Genomic DNA, 17,477 nt, shown 5'->3' on the forward strand with positions numbered 1-17,477 from the left:
GTGTCAGTTACACAAAAAGCTATTGTTGCCAGCCCATTGTTACCAACTGTTCTAGTGATCATATGGAAAGTGTTAGAGTGACGCTGTTTTAGAAAGAGGTGCATTCTCGAGGACCTTAGGGGGCTGTGGGTGTAAATCTCCCTCATCCAGTTCTGCTTCAGGCCACAAAGAGTACCATCATTAGCAACGGCAGATGGAGGACCTTCACCAAGGGGGTTATCTCTCGCGATAGGCTGTTGCTGGAATCTTGTATGATAAAATACAGTAGAATTGAAGCAAGAATAATGAAAACCATTTGAAATCAAATAAAAGGTAGAACAACATTTAAATATGGGGCTTATATACTCTCTCGAACTGGTAAAATATTTAATGTTACATTTTCTAATGCATGGAATGAAAGAATATTTAGTTACTAATATTAACATCCAAAATCACTTCTTGGCATAGTGACAGTATATTTCAGTAGTATTACACTTTAATTTTACTTGAATGGAAGCAAGAAAAAAAAACTTATTTGTCCAAATTCATGCTATGAATGTTTAATTTCCATTCAAACAATCACATTTTCATTCTTACCAAAAATAATCAGCACAAAATTAATTACAATATAATGTAGAAGTGCTATTTTTATTTTAGTTTATGAATTGTCATCTTAATGTATCTCAATATCCAACAAATCAACACTTTGCTTTTTTTCACTATAAATATTTTAACCCATTTTTATTAATTTTTTAATGTATATGCATCTTGTGTAAAGATATAAATATCCATGTCCTTGTCTCCAATAACAACTTAATTTAACAATGACATTTAATGAATGCATGTGGGCAAGCTTGCTATTCAGCCAGTCTGTATGAGTAATCAACTATTCTATGGGTTTTCAGGACCAATGCAGATTATAAGTAGTTAATTAGTTGTTATTGAATGTAGAATTCCACATTATTTGTATAGCGTTAAGGCAACACAGGGTTAAGGAGTTAAACGTGCGTTGGGGCTGGTGTTTCTCTGTGTGTATTACCAATAAAGGGTGCCCCAAATTAAAGCATAGCAGTCACAACAACAAGCATTGACTTAGCAAGCAGTTGGTTTGTTTACATTAGAGCCGGAGAGAGACGGCAGGAGTGAGAGACGGAGGGGAAGCACGGCAGCATCTGAGCCAAAATAACCCAGTTTTAAATTGATTTTTTTCGTTTCGGCCGGTCAGATTAAAAAAAGGTCTGATATCGATGAATACGTCATATTTCCAAATACTGGCCAGGCCCATTAGCGGTCGATCACTAGTGTGTATGCGAGTATGTTGGGCTGTGTGTGCGTGAGTGCATGCCTAACTAAAGCACTGGTGCAGTCGTAATCTTCCAGCTAGAAGTTTCCCAAGGCCAGATCAAGAATTAGGAGAGGCTGCGGGTGGGAAAGAGAGGGGGTGGAAAGCGAAAAGCCCATCTCGCTCTCTGTTTTAAAGGACAGTGCTTGCTTTGAATGTCATTTGACAATTTCCTTTTAATTAGAGCTAATTTACAGGAAGATGCCCAGCAGCTAATCTTAACAGGATAATTAACTTCTATTTTCTTTACTTTTAATTAAAAAGTGGGAAAGATTTCCTTGATCCATAAAGAATTATTCTTTTGAAATGTTCATCAGACTTCACACTTCTTTTGGCATTGGTAATATTTAGATCGTATCTGGAGCTCACACTCTCCACTGAGTTATTGCAATGATTTTCTCCTTCTTATCCGAGGTATTAAGAAGTAGAACTATCAATAGTAGAAATTGGAACCAGAGGCAGATTAGAATTAAATTAATGAAGAATTTATTGTCAAAGTGAACCCCCATCTGTCATAATGGAATGAAATTGGGAACTCCAAATTATTAATTTCTTTGCAACTCCTTGTTGGGCAACATTGTTTTAGCTACCAAAGAAGGTTCCAGAAATTTTCTATTACATTATTTAACCCTTAAAATATTTTTTTTCAAAAGTAACATAACAACTACGAACATGTAAATGTATATTTTCCTGCTGCCGTCATCAAAATAAAAATTCTCCACATTCCAATTGTTGGTGACCAAATATATTTTTTCAACAAAGTGACGACACTTAGTGGAGATAGAATGAGCCAGTATGAGGTGACAGCGCTTTCAACAGTGCCTACACTCCTCTATAGAATAACTGATGGCTGAAGACGGATACCCCCACTTAACCATAATAGCTCCCCAGAGGAGTTGTACTCAATGGCTTCATTAAAAGTCAACTTTTGTTTGAAAAGCTTGCTTAAAAAGCCGTAATTAAAGCCAAATATATTTCCCCTGCTTTGTTTCAGCTGTCATGTACATGGGTAACTTTTATTTCCTTACAAAAAGCCAAATGACAGCAATAAATCATCCAGCCAGTGCTATGGCACCTGGAAGAACATTAAATGCACTGTTTTAATATGTCCTCTTCAGATGGAAATTAAGTTGAGTTAACAAAGTCCATGTTATTGGCTTACAATCTCTGTGACGTACCAAGTCGGCTTAAGCTTGTAGTGTGTGTAAATTGCAGAAAGACAAGTAGAGGCGGGAGAGAAAAGCAGGACCCAGCTAACTCTGCAGAGACTCTGCCTGGCATCTGCTAAAGCCTTCGGGCATGCTCAGAGGTGCCTCCAGCATTTTAATGGCATAGTGAAATGCCAGAATGTTTTCAAGCCAGTCCAATTCCAATTCACTGGATAAAGAAGCAAGCTCGTGTTTTTCTTCTTTCAATAACCCATACTGGGCGCAACAACAGTCGATCCGGGAACTCTGAAAACACGACAGGATCCAACGTTGGGTCTGATACTAAAAAGATTTTTTTAGAGGGTATTTGAGACAGATCATCCATTTCTTTGAAATAGTATCCGTCTACATCTGGGTAACACCTTCACATTTAACAAAGGTCTCGCTATCATATGGAAGGTGTTTTACGCTTATGATGCACAGATATAAATAATCCTTGCGCAGATACACGCCCAGGTTAAATTGTTGATACCTCGCTGTCAATGAAAGAAAAACCTACCATTGTCAGTGAAGTAACTTGAAACTTACAAAAGTACTAGTGACAAAAAAATATTCAATTGATATCACTTTACTTTTGAAGTTTTGTTTAAGAAAAATATTAAAAAATAAATACAACTAATACAACAGGCCTGGAGTAAAATGACAGTAGCAATTATTTAGTATTGTATTCAAAATTGTCTTTTGGCAATTAGTGCAATCAGAAAAAATCTTTCGCACCTTTCACATGTTCCAGAAACCATGTGTCTGGAAGAGCAAAGAAATATTAGAAGTCTAAGTATGCCAACCTTTTTTTCTTTCTTAAGACATAGAGTTGATGTTCCCAACTAAAAAGCTCAATTTCATCTTATCAGTCCTGAGAACATTCTCCCAGAAGCTATGTGGTCTGTGAATATGCATTTTCACAAATTCGAGTCTCGCTTTATTATCATTTTTATGAACTCTTATTGGACATAGAAATAAAGTATACCAAGCAAAACAACAATTTCCTTTTTGTGAAACATGGAAGAGGCTTGATTATGTTTTGAGGCTGCTTTGCTACATCTCACACAGGGTTTCATGAATCTGTGAAAGGCACAATTAAATCTGAAGACCATCAAGGCATTCTGCTGAAAAATGTGCTGTCTAGCGTCAGAAAGATTGGTCTCAGTCGCAGGTAATGGGTCTTCCAACAGGATAATGACTCAAAATACACCCAAAATCAACTAAAAATAGCAAAGAGAAAAGCATAAAACTAGCCTATTCTGAAATGGCTTTGGATGAGCCAAGATCTAAATCCCATTGAATATGCGGGGAAGGAGCTGAAACATGCCTTTAGGGGAAGAAACCTTTTAAATTTGAGGCAGTTAGAGCTGTTTGTTGATGAGGATGTGAATCTTGGTGGTCTCAGAAATTGTTTGAGTGCAGCGATGGACTTGAAAGGTTGTAATTTAAAAAGATTAAGTCATGGGTACCATTATATTTTCTCGGCCTGATATACTACTTTTATTTTCTCCTTATAATAATAATAATTCTGTTGAACCAAAACTACAGTGATTGTTGTTTTGACCGTTTCGTTAAAATATTTTTTTTATAAATACTTGTATTTTTACTTTTGGAAAATTCAACTGTTTTCTAGGACTATTGTGTTTTTTTCTTTTATATCATCTTTCAGTCATTCTTGACTGAACAGGATATGAATCATTTCCAGGCAAGAATCTTCAATGCTGAAATTCCAAACAATTTGTATACTGTTGATTGAAAGTGTCCAAATTTAGGAAGGCAGTAATTTCTAATCATAGGAATTTGATTGCTTGGCAACTGGAAAATTAAGATAAACAACGCCATTGCTTCTTCACTGTCACATACTGCAGCTTTGAGGAAAAAAAGAATCCCAGCGCACACATTTATATTTAAATAATTACATTCTTGTGCCAATGTATTTAACATTGGCCTCACTTTTATTTTTATACAAGTGTAGAATTGTCTTGGAAGCATTTTGAGAAAATTATTTCTTTTTTTGTGAGATATAAGACTGGTTCAATTCCCTCAGGGGGTTCCTGTAACATATTAAGCTATTAAGAGTAGCATAAATGATATCTATTCCATTACAGTGATCAAGGATTAAATTAGAGGCCTGAGCCCTGTAACATATACATTCAGTCTCCTCCAAGGCTGAAAGAGCCCTCTGCTTCCCAAAGGTCATTAGAGCTGAGCAGAGAATATGGCCCCAAGTCTCTTCTTCTCTTTCTCCTCTTTTACTTTCCCTCCTGCTCACAAATCTCAAAGCATCATCATAGGACATATAGGACAATGTACAGTCGTGCCTCTACTTACAAAATTAATTAGTTCCAGAACTTTTTTCGTAACTTGAAAATTTCATAAATAGAGCAGTACTTTATATTTAAATTCTCTAATTCTCTAATTAGTCCTCACACAACTACCGACTAAACCCTTTAAAATTGTTCCCAATTTTGTATGACTGTTGTGAGAAACACAAAATGAGAGAAAACTACAAGAAAATGATTTATTAACGTCTTTAAATGAATAACAAGTACACAAAATCTATCCGTGTTGAAGCATGATATGCGCACGACCTTTGACCTGGTCGTATCAGAAAGCCGTCCACTTTGTAGCAAATTTTAGACTTTTACGTGTGCGATATAAATATGTGCCCTATGTGTGTAAATATGTGCTGCATTGCAATTCAAAAAAAAATTAATCGCTCAATTAGGGAAATAGCAACCATTAATAAGGGGATCATTTAGCCGAGGTGGACAGGACAAGGATATGCACTGTCTGCGTCAGACAGCTGTCCACTTTGTAGTACATTTTAGACATTTCTAGTGAGGATAAAGCGGTTTAGAAAATAAATGAATTAATTAATTAACGTGTGCACTATCGGCCCTATGTGTGTGTATTTGTAAATATGTTCCGTGTTGCATTGTGTTTTTTTTCTCGCTTAATAAGGGGAATTGCAATCATTAACAAGGGGAACATTTAGCCGAGGTTGACAGTTATAAAAGAGATTCTTGAAACATGGATAGTGGTTGTTTTGAGACAGCCAATGAGAGCCTAGAAGCATTTACTTTTTGAGGGATTTTGTAACTTGGATTTTTTTCGTATCTTGAGGCGCTCATTTGCATATAAAAAGCTTTCGTACCTGGAGGCATTCGTAAGTAGATGTATGACTGGATTTTAATTTTATTTTTACCATTTAATGTTCCCCCATCCTTCCTGTGCATGCAAATTTATGAATATACTTCGACTTGCCAAAACATTTTTGCATTTCATATATTCTGCCCTTATGAAGATCCTATTCTGTTTTGACACTATAAGGGAGGAATTCTTTCAACTGATCTTTAATTATTGTTTATCTTCACTAAATTATATTATTTAAGTACAGTTCTTGACCATTGAAAGTAACAGTTATTTGCATTTCCCAATGCGCATATTGTGAAAATCAATACCTCAATTCTACCAATTATAACTGAATGCTATTATCTGAAAAAGGCTGAATATTTTACAGAGCTCTCCCACTGGATATCATCATATTTCACAAGCATGCATATTGTTTTGACATTTTAGCTTGCATACACTTTTTAAGATGACCTAGCTCGCAGCACACTCAATTTATATATTGCCTTTAGAAAGACTTTCGACTCTGGAGAATATGGCAGAATTTCTCAAGAAGGGGGAGGCTAGCACAAAGATTCCTTCACATGGGACACAGCTGACAAGGATCAAATTTTTGGGCTGCTTTATGAATTAATGTTTATTCTCAGCCATTTGTATTTGTGTGTGAATTTATTATTTTTCCATTTCAATGAACCTTATGGGTGTAAATTGTAATAGATGGCCACACAAATAATTTCCAGGCTTACAGAGATTGATTGCTTTGTTCTGACCGATTCAATTACCTCACTTCTAATTGGGGAGCTATAAAAGGGGCTGGAACACACATCACACTGTGGAGCATGCTGATAATGTGAGGTATGGCTATCACAGCTAGGCCAAAAGCTGCTCACATTGCAGGGGGGTGGAGAAGTATGGCATGAAAATAGCAGTCATTCATGTCATTCACTTTCCAAGTGTATGCATCGCCTGTATAGGTGCGATATATAGTATGTGTGACTTCCCAACTTTCCACTATTTCGCAAAATAAACAGTCCTCCAAAATATGCTCATTCCACAACCTCCTTGCAGGCCCCTTCTCTACTGTCCTCTTCCTTGGCGACTCTGTGAGCATTACCCCATTTTATGAACTCCGTGGAGCCATTAGCATAGCCCATGCTGGAGCTCTGCATGCGCGATCTGTATCACACTGAGGCCATGCCACGGACAAAAGAACTGCTGTGATGAAGCCTGCATTCAGCGACCAATGTCTCTATTAACATTGGCTGCTCCTGCCCGCTGCTTCCACTGCATGATTGTTAGAACAGGAAAAATGCTACTTCTTTCAAGTCAGCGGTAGAGGAAGACTCGAATAAATCTGGATAATTCAGATCTGAGAGTATGCTAAAGAAAAAAAGAGAAAAATCAGATTAGAACAGTTACCTTTAAATAAAGGAGAATAATCACAGTAGGCTCCGATTTTCTTGATCACAGATCCTGCTACGAGTGGGATTTTGAACCTAAACCAATATGATGCCATTATTACTAATAAAATAAACTGTTTTGATTCAACCTTTTTTTTTCTTTTACTTTTCTTGATTCATTAAAACGTATGCAAATTGATTGTTGCTTATAATGTAAAATGAAAAAAAAGCAAATGATCACTCTTTGGTGTCACTGGCCATCTGAACTCCAGAGAACACATGATAGGTAAAAGACGTTGCTCTGGCCTGCAAAGTCTTTAGATGCAGCAAACTAGCATTGATCACACACTGAATGTGACAGGATTTTAAACAGTACACAACTAAATATAGCAGAGACACCACTATCAGAAAATGAGTTAGGAGTGTGGTGTTGGTCGCTTAGAAAGTCATTATTTTTATCATTGCTGTCTCTGAAATAATTTCAGGTCACTTCATGCAATGAATACTGTATAGTAAACTAAACATTCAGAATACGAACAAATTTAACTAATCTAGGTAGTCTGTAAAAATTGCCATCTGGCCCCTGTAATGGCTCGGACTGTGTGGCGAATTACATTTCTTTTTTTCATATTCAGATACTCGATGTCGCTACTATCGCTATCAGTTAAAAATGCTCCATTTAGTTTTTATCTTTTCGAGAGGAGAAGTGAGATGCCCCTATTCAGAGTCTATTAAACTGCAATTCTATCTCATCTTATCTCCCTAATCTTTGAGTCTTATAGACCATGAAGTTTATCTTTAATCTCTTTTTGTCCTTATTATCGCACAACTGTGTGGGTCCATTTTCTGCTATTTTTTTGTCCACAGCCAGTGAAGAATAGTTTTGCTGTAGATACATACAACTCTTATTGAGCTGTGTAATAAAATGTGAAGTGTTTATCAAAATATTTTTTCTGCTTTTTTACACCTTCACTCGCTAAAGGCTTTGACTGAGCCGGTCTTACAATCTCCGTCTGATATTGCTTCGTTTATCGTTCTGTATCATCTTAAACGATACCAGAGTCACATCACGCTTGACTTTACGTCCCAGTGAATCCACGGGTAAGATCATAAAGCTGCATCCGCGGTACGCCTCTTTTTGCAGTGTCTGTTAGATGTGTGTGCTAATTATTTTCGTGTCCAGGGCTGCCAATGTAGACCTCTACAAAGGAGTCATTTATAGGACTAATGAAAGAAGCAATCATTTTATGGACATCAGGGGGTTCTCTTCTGTGGCTCCGGTTGAGGAAAATATGAGAGGCTCACAAGTGCCAACTGAAAACACCACTTTATTCAGCCAAGGGATTCACTCCCACCACAATAGAAGAAATGTATTGAAGGTGTTGAGTGGATATCAGTGCTCAGTAGTTGAGCTTGAAAATGATGCACAAGAGGCGGCAACTCAACTTGTGTGACAAGGAGAAACTGATATAGCACACAAATGTTGCAGGCATTGAGCAATGACAACACTTGAAATGATGATTACCCTAAGCTCAAGAAGGATTTTTCTGAGAAAAAAAATAAAAGTAAAAATAAGTTTAAAAAAAACCCAAACCCTTTCTTGCTTGAACTGTATTCTTTTAAACTTCTCCTCATTCAATGTCTACTTGGTGCACAAATTGTGGAGATGTGTTGCCCTGTAAAGTAAAGTGCGTGAGATTATCTTAATGACATTCAAAGGCTGGGTGAGATGTTTTTCACAGCTAATACAATTCAGGTTGCAAAGGAGTAATTCCATCAACAACCTTGATTGAAGCAAAAATGGTAATATGCAAATTCCAAAATAGATGTACAGCTACAAGCAAAACTCAGAAATCATTTAGATTTAAAGAAATAATACTGCGTAGGGGGAGGTGGTGTGGGGTGGTTATTAATCACAGTGAAAAGTGTCTGCTTTAAGATTGCACTGGTGTATTACCTGGAGGCATGGAATGTAAATGGAAAACCTACATTGTACCCTGTGATAAGGCTAACAAATTAATAAAAGTATTTTTTATTCCTGCTCCCATGCTGTTGCCTGCACAAAAACTCTGAAAAGCAACTTTTGTAATTTTTGTTTTTTTATGCGGTTTTGTTTTTCAAGGGCTGTAATTAACATCATCACTGACCTTGGCTGCATTTCAGCTTTCTTATGGAATTAATAAGTGAATAAAATGTTCTTTTGACAGTTCATGCAGAGGAAAATCTCTGAATTTGTATTAACTGGTAAAATAGAACAAGTTGACAGTTATATTTTTTATTTAATTCTTGAAACCCTGAAGGATCTGATGCAACTGCCTAACATCGCCATGTGTATGTGTGTACATGTGCACGTGTGTACCCTCAGGTCCTCTTGAGGATGGCCTCGAGGAAGAAGATGAGGAGTGTGTCTCGGAGGAGAACGAGCTCCTGGCCAAAGACGAGTTCTCGGTAGAAGAAAACTTCCCCACCGAGTTTGATACTGAGAACATGAACTGTGGAGACATGGAGTACTTCTGCAACAAAGGTTAGGATCCTTTACTTATTTGTAACCAAACCCCCATGTTTCTCCACAAAGCGTGTGCGGTGCTCTTTTTGATGCCTGACGCGTGACAATATGTTACGGAATCCTGGTGCCAAGACATCAAAATTAAGAGAAACTCATGCAAAAGCCTTTTAATAAAAGTCCTGTTCAAATCAAGCTTGGCATGGGCATTTTTTTCTTTTACTTTTCCAGCATCATTAGCTAGAGTGGAAGCTATCCATTTTGATATTTTATTCCCACAATACACCTGAGCGCAGTGGTTTGATCTGAGAGATTGGCAGACTAATAGTGCTGTGAAAGTGTCTTTCAGTGCACCAATACACAGGAGAATGTGGTGATGCCTTTTTAGGTTGCGCTAAAGCCTTGTGACTACACTATGCAGCACCTGCTATTGCTTGGAGGTCCAGCACTAGAAAGAGGGAGGCTTCGCCAGGCGCTCCAAAGTCTTCTTTTAACTCAAATTCAATTAGATTCCGTCTTTGTGTGTTTGTTTCTTTTTGGTCACACTGTGCCATCACATGAACTAATTTGTGGTCTTCTCCAGGTTACAGTGAGAAGATGACAAGAGTAGCCCAACCTCATAAACCCCACCCCCCTCAACCACCCCTCTTACCCGCCACCCCCCTCTAACCTCTTCTTACCTCCAGGCCTCATGTCTTTCTACTCCAGGTGTCCGCCATACGGATGCCATATATTTGACTTTTTAATCAAGCGCCGGTGCTTTGAATGAATGGCCTTTTTTTCCTCCTTTCAAACGAAATTTGTTTAGAATTCTTTTTGTCACACCTCTAAACTGATGTGCCTAGTGGGATTGCATTACAGAAGGAAAATTAAACTTTCATGTTTCAGGTAGGCTATGCTCCAGTAATTGTATCAATGTTTTCCTTTTGTTCTCTTGGAAAAGTTGAACAGCACATTTGTTTAGAAATTGCAATTACCGGCAACGCTGCTTCTGCTTTTAGCCTTTGTCTCTGACACGATGTGTCCTTAAACTTCAAAGTGGTGTGTACACGAGTTTGTAATTGCCCGGTAGCAATGATAATAGATGGTGCTGAACACTTTGGATGCTGCTGCTGCCACTGCCAGCAAAAATACACATTCTAATTCAGAATATGTTCAAAGTACTTTGTCAAAGCCACTGATTTTTGCATTGTTTAGTTTAAAACCATGGGACACACATGGCCTTTAATCTCATTTTCATTTCTTATGCTTGTGAGCAAAGTTAACAGTGAAAAGTAAAGTGCAACATGCTGCTTTTCATGTTGGCAACTATTAATCTTTTTCTCGTCATGCCCAGACCTCAAGCCAGATTTTTGTATTACTTCTTTGACTGCACTTTCAGTGGCTAAGTCTCCTTTGCCTTCTAAGACCCAAGTGATGCTTTATCCAAAATTATTTTTTCATCATGGCACGTTAAATGCCATCATCAGGTGTAGGCTCTATGATCCCTTTCTCAATTAGATCTATTTAAAACTAATGTCACTGGGGCTTAAATTTACCCCACTTGTGTGGAACTGCCTTGCGTTAAGAAAGACGCATTTCAGGCAGCATTAAATGGTTTAAGTGTGTTATTACTCGACTATAGGAGGAATAGGGAGCCCTTGATTAACTAAACCCTCTCAAATGTGATGGCGTGCGGTAATTAGCCCGGTGCGGACTTGAACGTAGGTTTTAAAGCAGCCGCTCATCCCGTGGCCTTTATCTTGTGCTGCTTTCTGGAGAATAAGGTCTCCCGTGTAAGGTTCCTCCACTGAGCAGCGGCTCTCTGGTTTTAGCTTAGCCTTGTATCTGTGTAGTCACTCTATGAAATGGGCTTGTCAGGGGGACCTAAAACCTCCATTAAAAGTTTCAGTCTATAATAGGTATTAAAAAGCTGTTGGAACACAATGAAGAGTACCAATTTTCATTAACATATGAAGCACTTATTAACTTTGATCAGAGTGCGGTGAAGTAGTAAAGCTGCTTAAAGGCGCAAAGGTCAGAAAGTTGAATGCCACCAAAGCCTTAGCCATTTGCCTTAGCCTTGCAGAAAAGAGACTCCACAGATAACTGTGGAGAGCAAACCATGTTCCATCTTGGTTGGTATGTGACTTGCTCCTGGACCTTTACATGGAGCAATGTTTGACTGTGTTATACAAATGGCAACGTGCCCTGACGTGTTTCTCATATACACATCCTAAAATTAGAAATGAGGACAACTCATTTTTCCGATTTTTACAATCTGACAGAAATGTATGGATGGGTTAGGGTTAGGACATAAATGCCAAAAAATTGTCCATACCTTCCATCTTTTACTCTGTTATCAGATAAAATGTACCATATCGTTTATAATTGAAAGGATACTATATTGTGTGTGAAACAGCTTTCCTACTGAAATTCAAAAATTTGACCTAGCTGTTTTTACACTCTATGTTGACACAATATGGTCCCTTATGAGCATTTCAATTGCTGCCTGATAGCAGGTAACAAGCTCTTCAGACACTTTTACAAAACATTGAGTCTTTAGTTGGACCAAAGGATCCCCTACCCCCTCCATGTAAATGTTAATAATCACAAATCAATTTATGCCAAAGAAAAAACGGTGATCACATATCTAAGAAAAATTACATATATTGGCCAAATGACCTGAAGGAAGCAAGAATCAAAGTTGATATTTCCTACAAAAGAGTAATCTCAATCTCTATTTTAGCAAAGCCTTCTTGACTCTCTTTGCCACAGCTTCTAGTGCCCAGAATGGAATGATTGTGGAATTTTAATGCACAGTTGATGGTGGAGAATATGGGGAAATGCTAATTTGCAGTGCGATAAGATGAATCAAGTCATCCCTTTAGCCCCATTTGACTCAGTGGAGGAAATTAATCATTAATGTTTGTTAAGTATGACAATCTAACTGGGCCAGATCTACATGCTCAGAGACGGAAGCAGAGCACAGATAAAGGCCCAGGCAGCAGACAAGGAGGAAGACTGCCAGATTCTGTAATGATGGGAATTTATTGGCATTTAAAGAGACAGTGGCAGAGAATTTCATAAATAGCCTCCCTCCATTGGAAAGGTCTCACGTCCGCAGATTGAACACAGTTTCAAACTAGTTTCCTGACGAGAAGTCTTCCAGCTATGCTTGACTTTGAGTAAAAGTTTTGTTTACAATATAAAGGTAATCTGCTGTTGCATACTGGGTATCAGCAACTCCTCAATTGGTTACTACTACTACTACTTGTAAGGCTACTCTTTTAACATGGTATTTCATGCCATTATGGTAACATGGTATTATTTTTGTTTGTTGTTGTTATTGTCCACTTCGTGGTGAGGCTTTAAATCGCATTACGTACACTTGACAATAACAATAAAAACATTCAATTCAATGTAAGGTTAGTTCCTAAGATGAGGGGCTAAAATTATCATAATTTGACTTTCACTAACATATAATAAAGCATGTATGGAGACTTGAACATGCTTATATTCAATATTGCTGAAATGGTGCTCTGTCTCTGGCCTCACCGGTCCAGATTAGGGGGCTCTGAGCTTCTTCGGCTCACACACATGGATTGACATTTTGAAGGGCTTCCTTAGCAGAGACAATGCTAAAAGGCAGAGAAAAAGCCAATATGACTTTGTTGCTACCTTGCTCGAGGAATTGTTTGTGTAAATTGCCTATAAGCTTATTGACCTGAATGTGTGTCATGCTGTGGTGTGTGACTGCGATTTGGCTGGAGTGCTGTCCTTTGATAAAGCGGTGATAGGGCTGATGTGAACAGCTCACTGGGTCCTCATGCATCACCGCCAACACTGCAACCAGCAGGCCATCTCGTCCACCATCCTTTCCTTTCTCTTATCCGCTCTCACTCAACGTTAAGTATCTCTGCTTGAGTCTGAGGGGAAACCAATCAGAGCCAGATGTAAAATATGATGATGGTGATAACAGTAGAAGATGATCATTGACAATCTGTCACCCTTGATGAGGTTTCAGGGGGTCTCTGTTTGAATAATGAAACTGGACATTGTCTTTATCACCTATTGTAGACCTCTGTGAATAATACTGAGTGCCTCAATAAATCTATTCCCTACATGAGTGGTCACAGTACAATAAAATGATATTTCTCCCTGATGTCGACTGTTGGGCTTTAAGTATAGGACTGCTGCCACAGTTCAACCAATAGGATTTCTGGTGAAACAACAAGCTTCTGACTGCAATCCACTGATTGCACTTAGATATCAGATTTGTAGAAGAGTTTCTTCTTTGGAGGTTAGAATGGGGGTGCTAGTCAATCATCTGGCTCACTTTTCCCACAGTCTCTGGCATTTGAAAAACCTGTTTGTGTTAAATTTGGATTTTAGATTGAGAAATTAGATTGGTTGATTATGGTTAGGACACGGATGTGACCTCATGATTTACAGTGTAAATCTTTAAATATTTCATAGAAGTATGTATGCTGGAAAAATAATGAGCTCCAAAAAATAACAAATGATTACTAAGTTCTCACATTACTTGAATAGAAACATCATTAGTATAATATAATCAGCTAAACTAAATATGTAAAACACAAATACTATTAACCTGACAATGGGAACTTTGATTTCGTGTTAAAATGGTTCAACAATGTTTTGGCAATATGAAGGAGACTGAAATAGGCACAAGTCAATTAAAATCCTCCTCAACCCAGTCAATGGGTTAGTGTTTATTTTCCTTCAGTAAATGCATCCAAAAATTTCATCCAAGCAAGCAGTCCCCTCATTGTCACTGGTGTGCATTTTTAGGTGGTGTCTATTTAACCAGGGCTTTAAGCACGTTTTTCCTGGAGCGCAATACCCATATATTCTTAAGCACGATCTGCATGAATCCAAAGACTGCAAATCAGCCCTACATCCTATAACGCACGTTCTAGCTCACCCCACAATAGATCAAACAGTAATAAATAGCCATCTCTTCCACACACATGGCTTTCCTTCCTGTTTAATGGAACTTCCTTCTTTTCCTGCTAGAACGCATGGGAAATCCTTTCACATAAAAGTAAGCAGCTGGGGCTCCCAATGTGTTAATGTACAGAACATGCACTGCCTTATACATGCAAACAGTATACATTAGTTGTCATTTATACTCTCTGCTTATTACATCAAAAATATTTTTAGGGTGTTGTTTTCTTTTTTTTTTTTTAATTACCATATTTTTTGCACTATAATGTACAGCGGATTATAATGCATTATTAGGAGTAGTGGTGGTAGTGATAGTAGTAGTAGTAGTTGGAGATTGTGTTATACATTCGCTAGATAGAGCTGTAGCAGTGGTTAGGTGTTGCGTAACACCTCAACTAGATTGAGCTGTGCTAAAGGGAATTCATGATTATGATCATTAACCCATATTGATCCATATGTAAGGCACATCATAAGCTGCTCTGCAGGCTTTTGAGAAAATGGAAATCTTTTAGTTGCATGAAAAATACGGCATTCATGGTGCTTTCACGACATATTTTTACCAATCAGTTTGAATTAGTTGTATGATATTTATTTAATGTTTTCATTCTTTCAGGAGAGGAAGGCAATCGAGAGGCAGGAGAGACAGACGTGGAAGGCCATGCTGAGAAGAAGAGACACACTTCAGCCGGACCAGATGAATGGGACGGTCCAAGTAAGAAAGTCTTTCTCACGCATGCTCCCTGAAAACCTATGCGGTCCATCAACACTATTCATAACTTGCAGCATGGTGGCTCAATATTTCTAAAACGTGCATATTTTTTTAGGTCTTTTTTGTTGTTCTTGTTGTTAAAGATCCCAATATGGTAGGTAGCCTAACTAAAAAGGTATGCAACATTTTTTTTTTTTTTTTTACAAATCTTGTACCATTACACCAAAGGAGATTTAATCAAAGTGAGGGACAAGACATTGAACAGTCTGGATGCACACTGCTGAGAACTCAAAATATGATTTCGTTTAATATAGTCTAACATGACCCCAATAATGTGTCACAGGTACAGGCGTTTGCAAAGTGAGAAAGCGAGAGACAGAAACAGAATAGTGTGAGAGAGAAAAAGTGGATTTAGGCAAGTTGTGCTTTCTAGCTCAAAGCCCCCTGGGGTGTGCATTTTATACTGACATTGAATCAGCGTTATCACACCTATCAGATAATGCATTTATCATTAAATTTCACATTTGCATATAAATCTGGCGAAGGAAATGAGCATTGCTGCTAAAGATAAGAGCGCTGGGACGAGAGTAATAAACCATCACTGTGATCAGTCGGGAGACAGGGCTGAGGAGGTCAGCTCAGAACTATGGAGGCCATGACAAAAAGAAGGCATCACATGCAGAGAAAAAAGACGGTTTGGACCAAGAAATGCTGAGCCTCAAAATATGACTTTGAAAAGGAAGTATGGATGTGCAGTTGCACGGTCAGATGCACGAGTGACCGTAATTATTGCTTGCCTTCTACTTAGCCGTCAAAACGAGATTTAGCGGCTCAGAGACACACAACTTGCTCAACTGGCAGCAGAGACACACAGGATTTAGACACTTGCATAGACTCCACAGATGAACTGCGGAGGAGGTTGTGCGTGTTGCCCATTTCGTGTTTTACTAAAGCACAGCCTGAGTGCTTCTCAGCTATCAAGCGGCCTCGGGTTTGTCAACTTCCGCACAGTGCCCTAATCTCTTCTGTATTACATTCTGGAAAAAAATAGCTGTGTCTAGCTCTTATTCGTCCTGCTTGCTTGAGCTTCATCTTGACAGCAAACCTTGAAAAAGAATTCTTTTTAAATCAATATGTTGCTGCAAATATGAAGCTTATGCCACCGTAATAGTGAGTGACCCTGTCTTTTCTCCCTTTTTTTCTTTATTTGGCCAGCATAGAGGCAGAAAATTAATCTTGCAGCATATTAATGCCTTTCACTCTGCCATCAAGACTACCACGAAAGGTCATTTCCCTTTTTAATTTTTCCCATTGTACTGCAAAAGTCAGATGGGCATGTTATAATTTGAATAAAGAGGCAAATCAGACAATCTGATAGGGGGATTTGAAAAGACATGACTTTCTGTTCAGAACGATTAAAAGCAAATTTATTTAGTTTGCGACTGTCTACATTTTAATCTCTTTGTAAATGTTCAGATAACTTCGCATTGAAAAAGTTCTTTGTTATTGGGTGGCTTAAGTTAAAGCAGGTGTGATAATGATCGTCCGGAGATAATTTTTAATCACTTGGCGCGCGCATCTGAATAGGATGTGTAATGGCCGTTACATAAAAAGAGAGACAAGCCTTTTAATGAGGCGGGTTAACTCCGAACATGCCCACCTGCTTTGGTGATTCTATTGAAACACCTCTGTACACTTTCCCTTTTGCTGAGTAACAACAAAAGCCTTTAGAATCCACATCCTGTAATTGAACATTTCTTCTTTTTTGAGTTGCTGCTTTTCATCTCCACAGTGCACATGTTAAGTGACTGACCATGATTGGTCCTTGTTCTCTGATTGGTACTCAATCTGCGGCAGCAAGAACCTTCCACAATGACTCAATATTAATCTGATAGCTGTGTCTGTTGTTCCGAGTGCCGAGTCTCTGATGTGGAACACCCAGTGAGCTGCCTTGTCTTTATAAGTATGTCCTTAAGCAAATCTGCACGTTCATCTTATATCTCGTGTTCATTTCTTGTCATGGCACTTTTGCAATCAGCCTTTGATTTGGGAGATAGCGTGTCACACTATTCTTGTAATTTCCATGGACGAGTGGCGATAAGGATCTGTCTCGGTGTCTCTCATTCCCCTTCGTTTGCTTTCCTCTAGGCTAATTGGGGAAGGCGTGTTTCAACTAGCGAACTTTGCTAATGAACTTGTTCCCGGCGTTATCTAATTTTCTGCATGTAAACCACACCCTCTTTACAATGCCACAGCACAATTTTTACAGAAG

At 38.3% G+C, this 17,477-nt stretch overlaps 1 protein-coding gene across 2 annotated transcripts in view; it reads left to right on the forward strand.

Moving 5' to 3' along the window:
- zfpm2a (zinc finger protein, FOG family member 2a) overlaps positions 1 to 17,477 on the forward strand; it is a 112,083-nt gene that overhangs the window by 27,588 nt on the left and 67,018 nt on the right. For both annotated transcript variants that reach the window (XM_077720687.1, XM_077720688.1), the window contains exons 2-3: positions 9,409 to 9,567; positions 15,110 to 15,208. In XM_077720687.1, coding sequence (XP_077576813.1) covers positions 9,409 to 9,567; positions 15,110 to 15,208 — 258 coding nt within the window. The remainder of the gene's footprint in view (positions 1 to 9,408; positions 9,568 to 15,109; positions 15,209 to 17,477) is intronic.

Source organism: Stigmatopora nigra, chromosome 7 (assembly GCF_051989575.1).
Source record: "Stigmatopora nigra isolate UIUO_SnigA chromosome 7, RoL_Snig_1.1, whole genome shotgun sequence".
Classification (NCBI taxonomy): Eukaryota; Metazoa; Chordata; class Actinopteri; order Syngnathiformes; family Syngnathidae; genus Stigmatopora; species Stigmatopora nigra.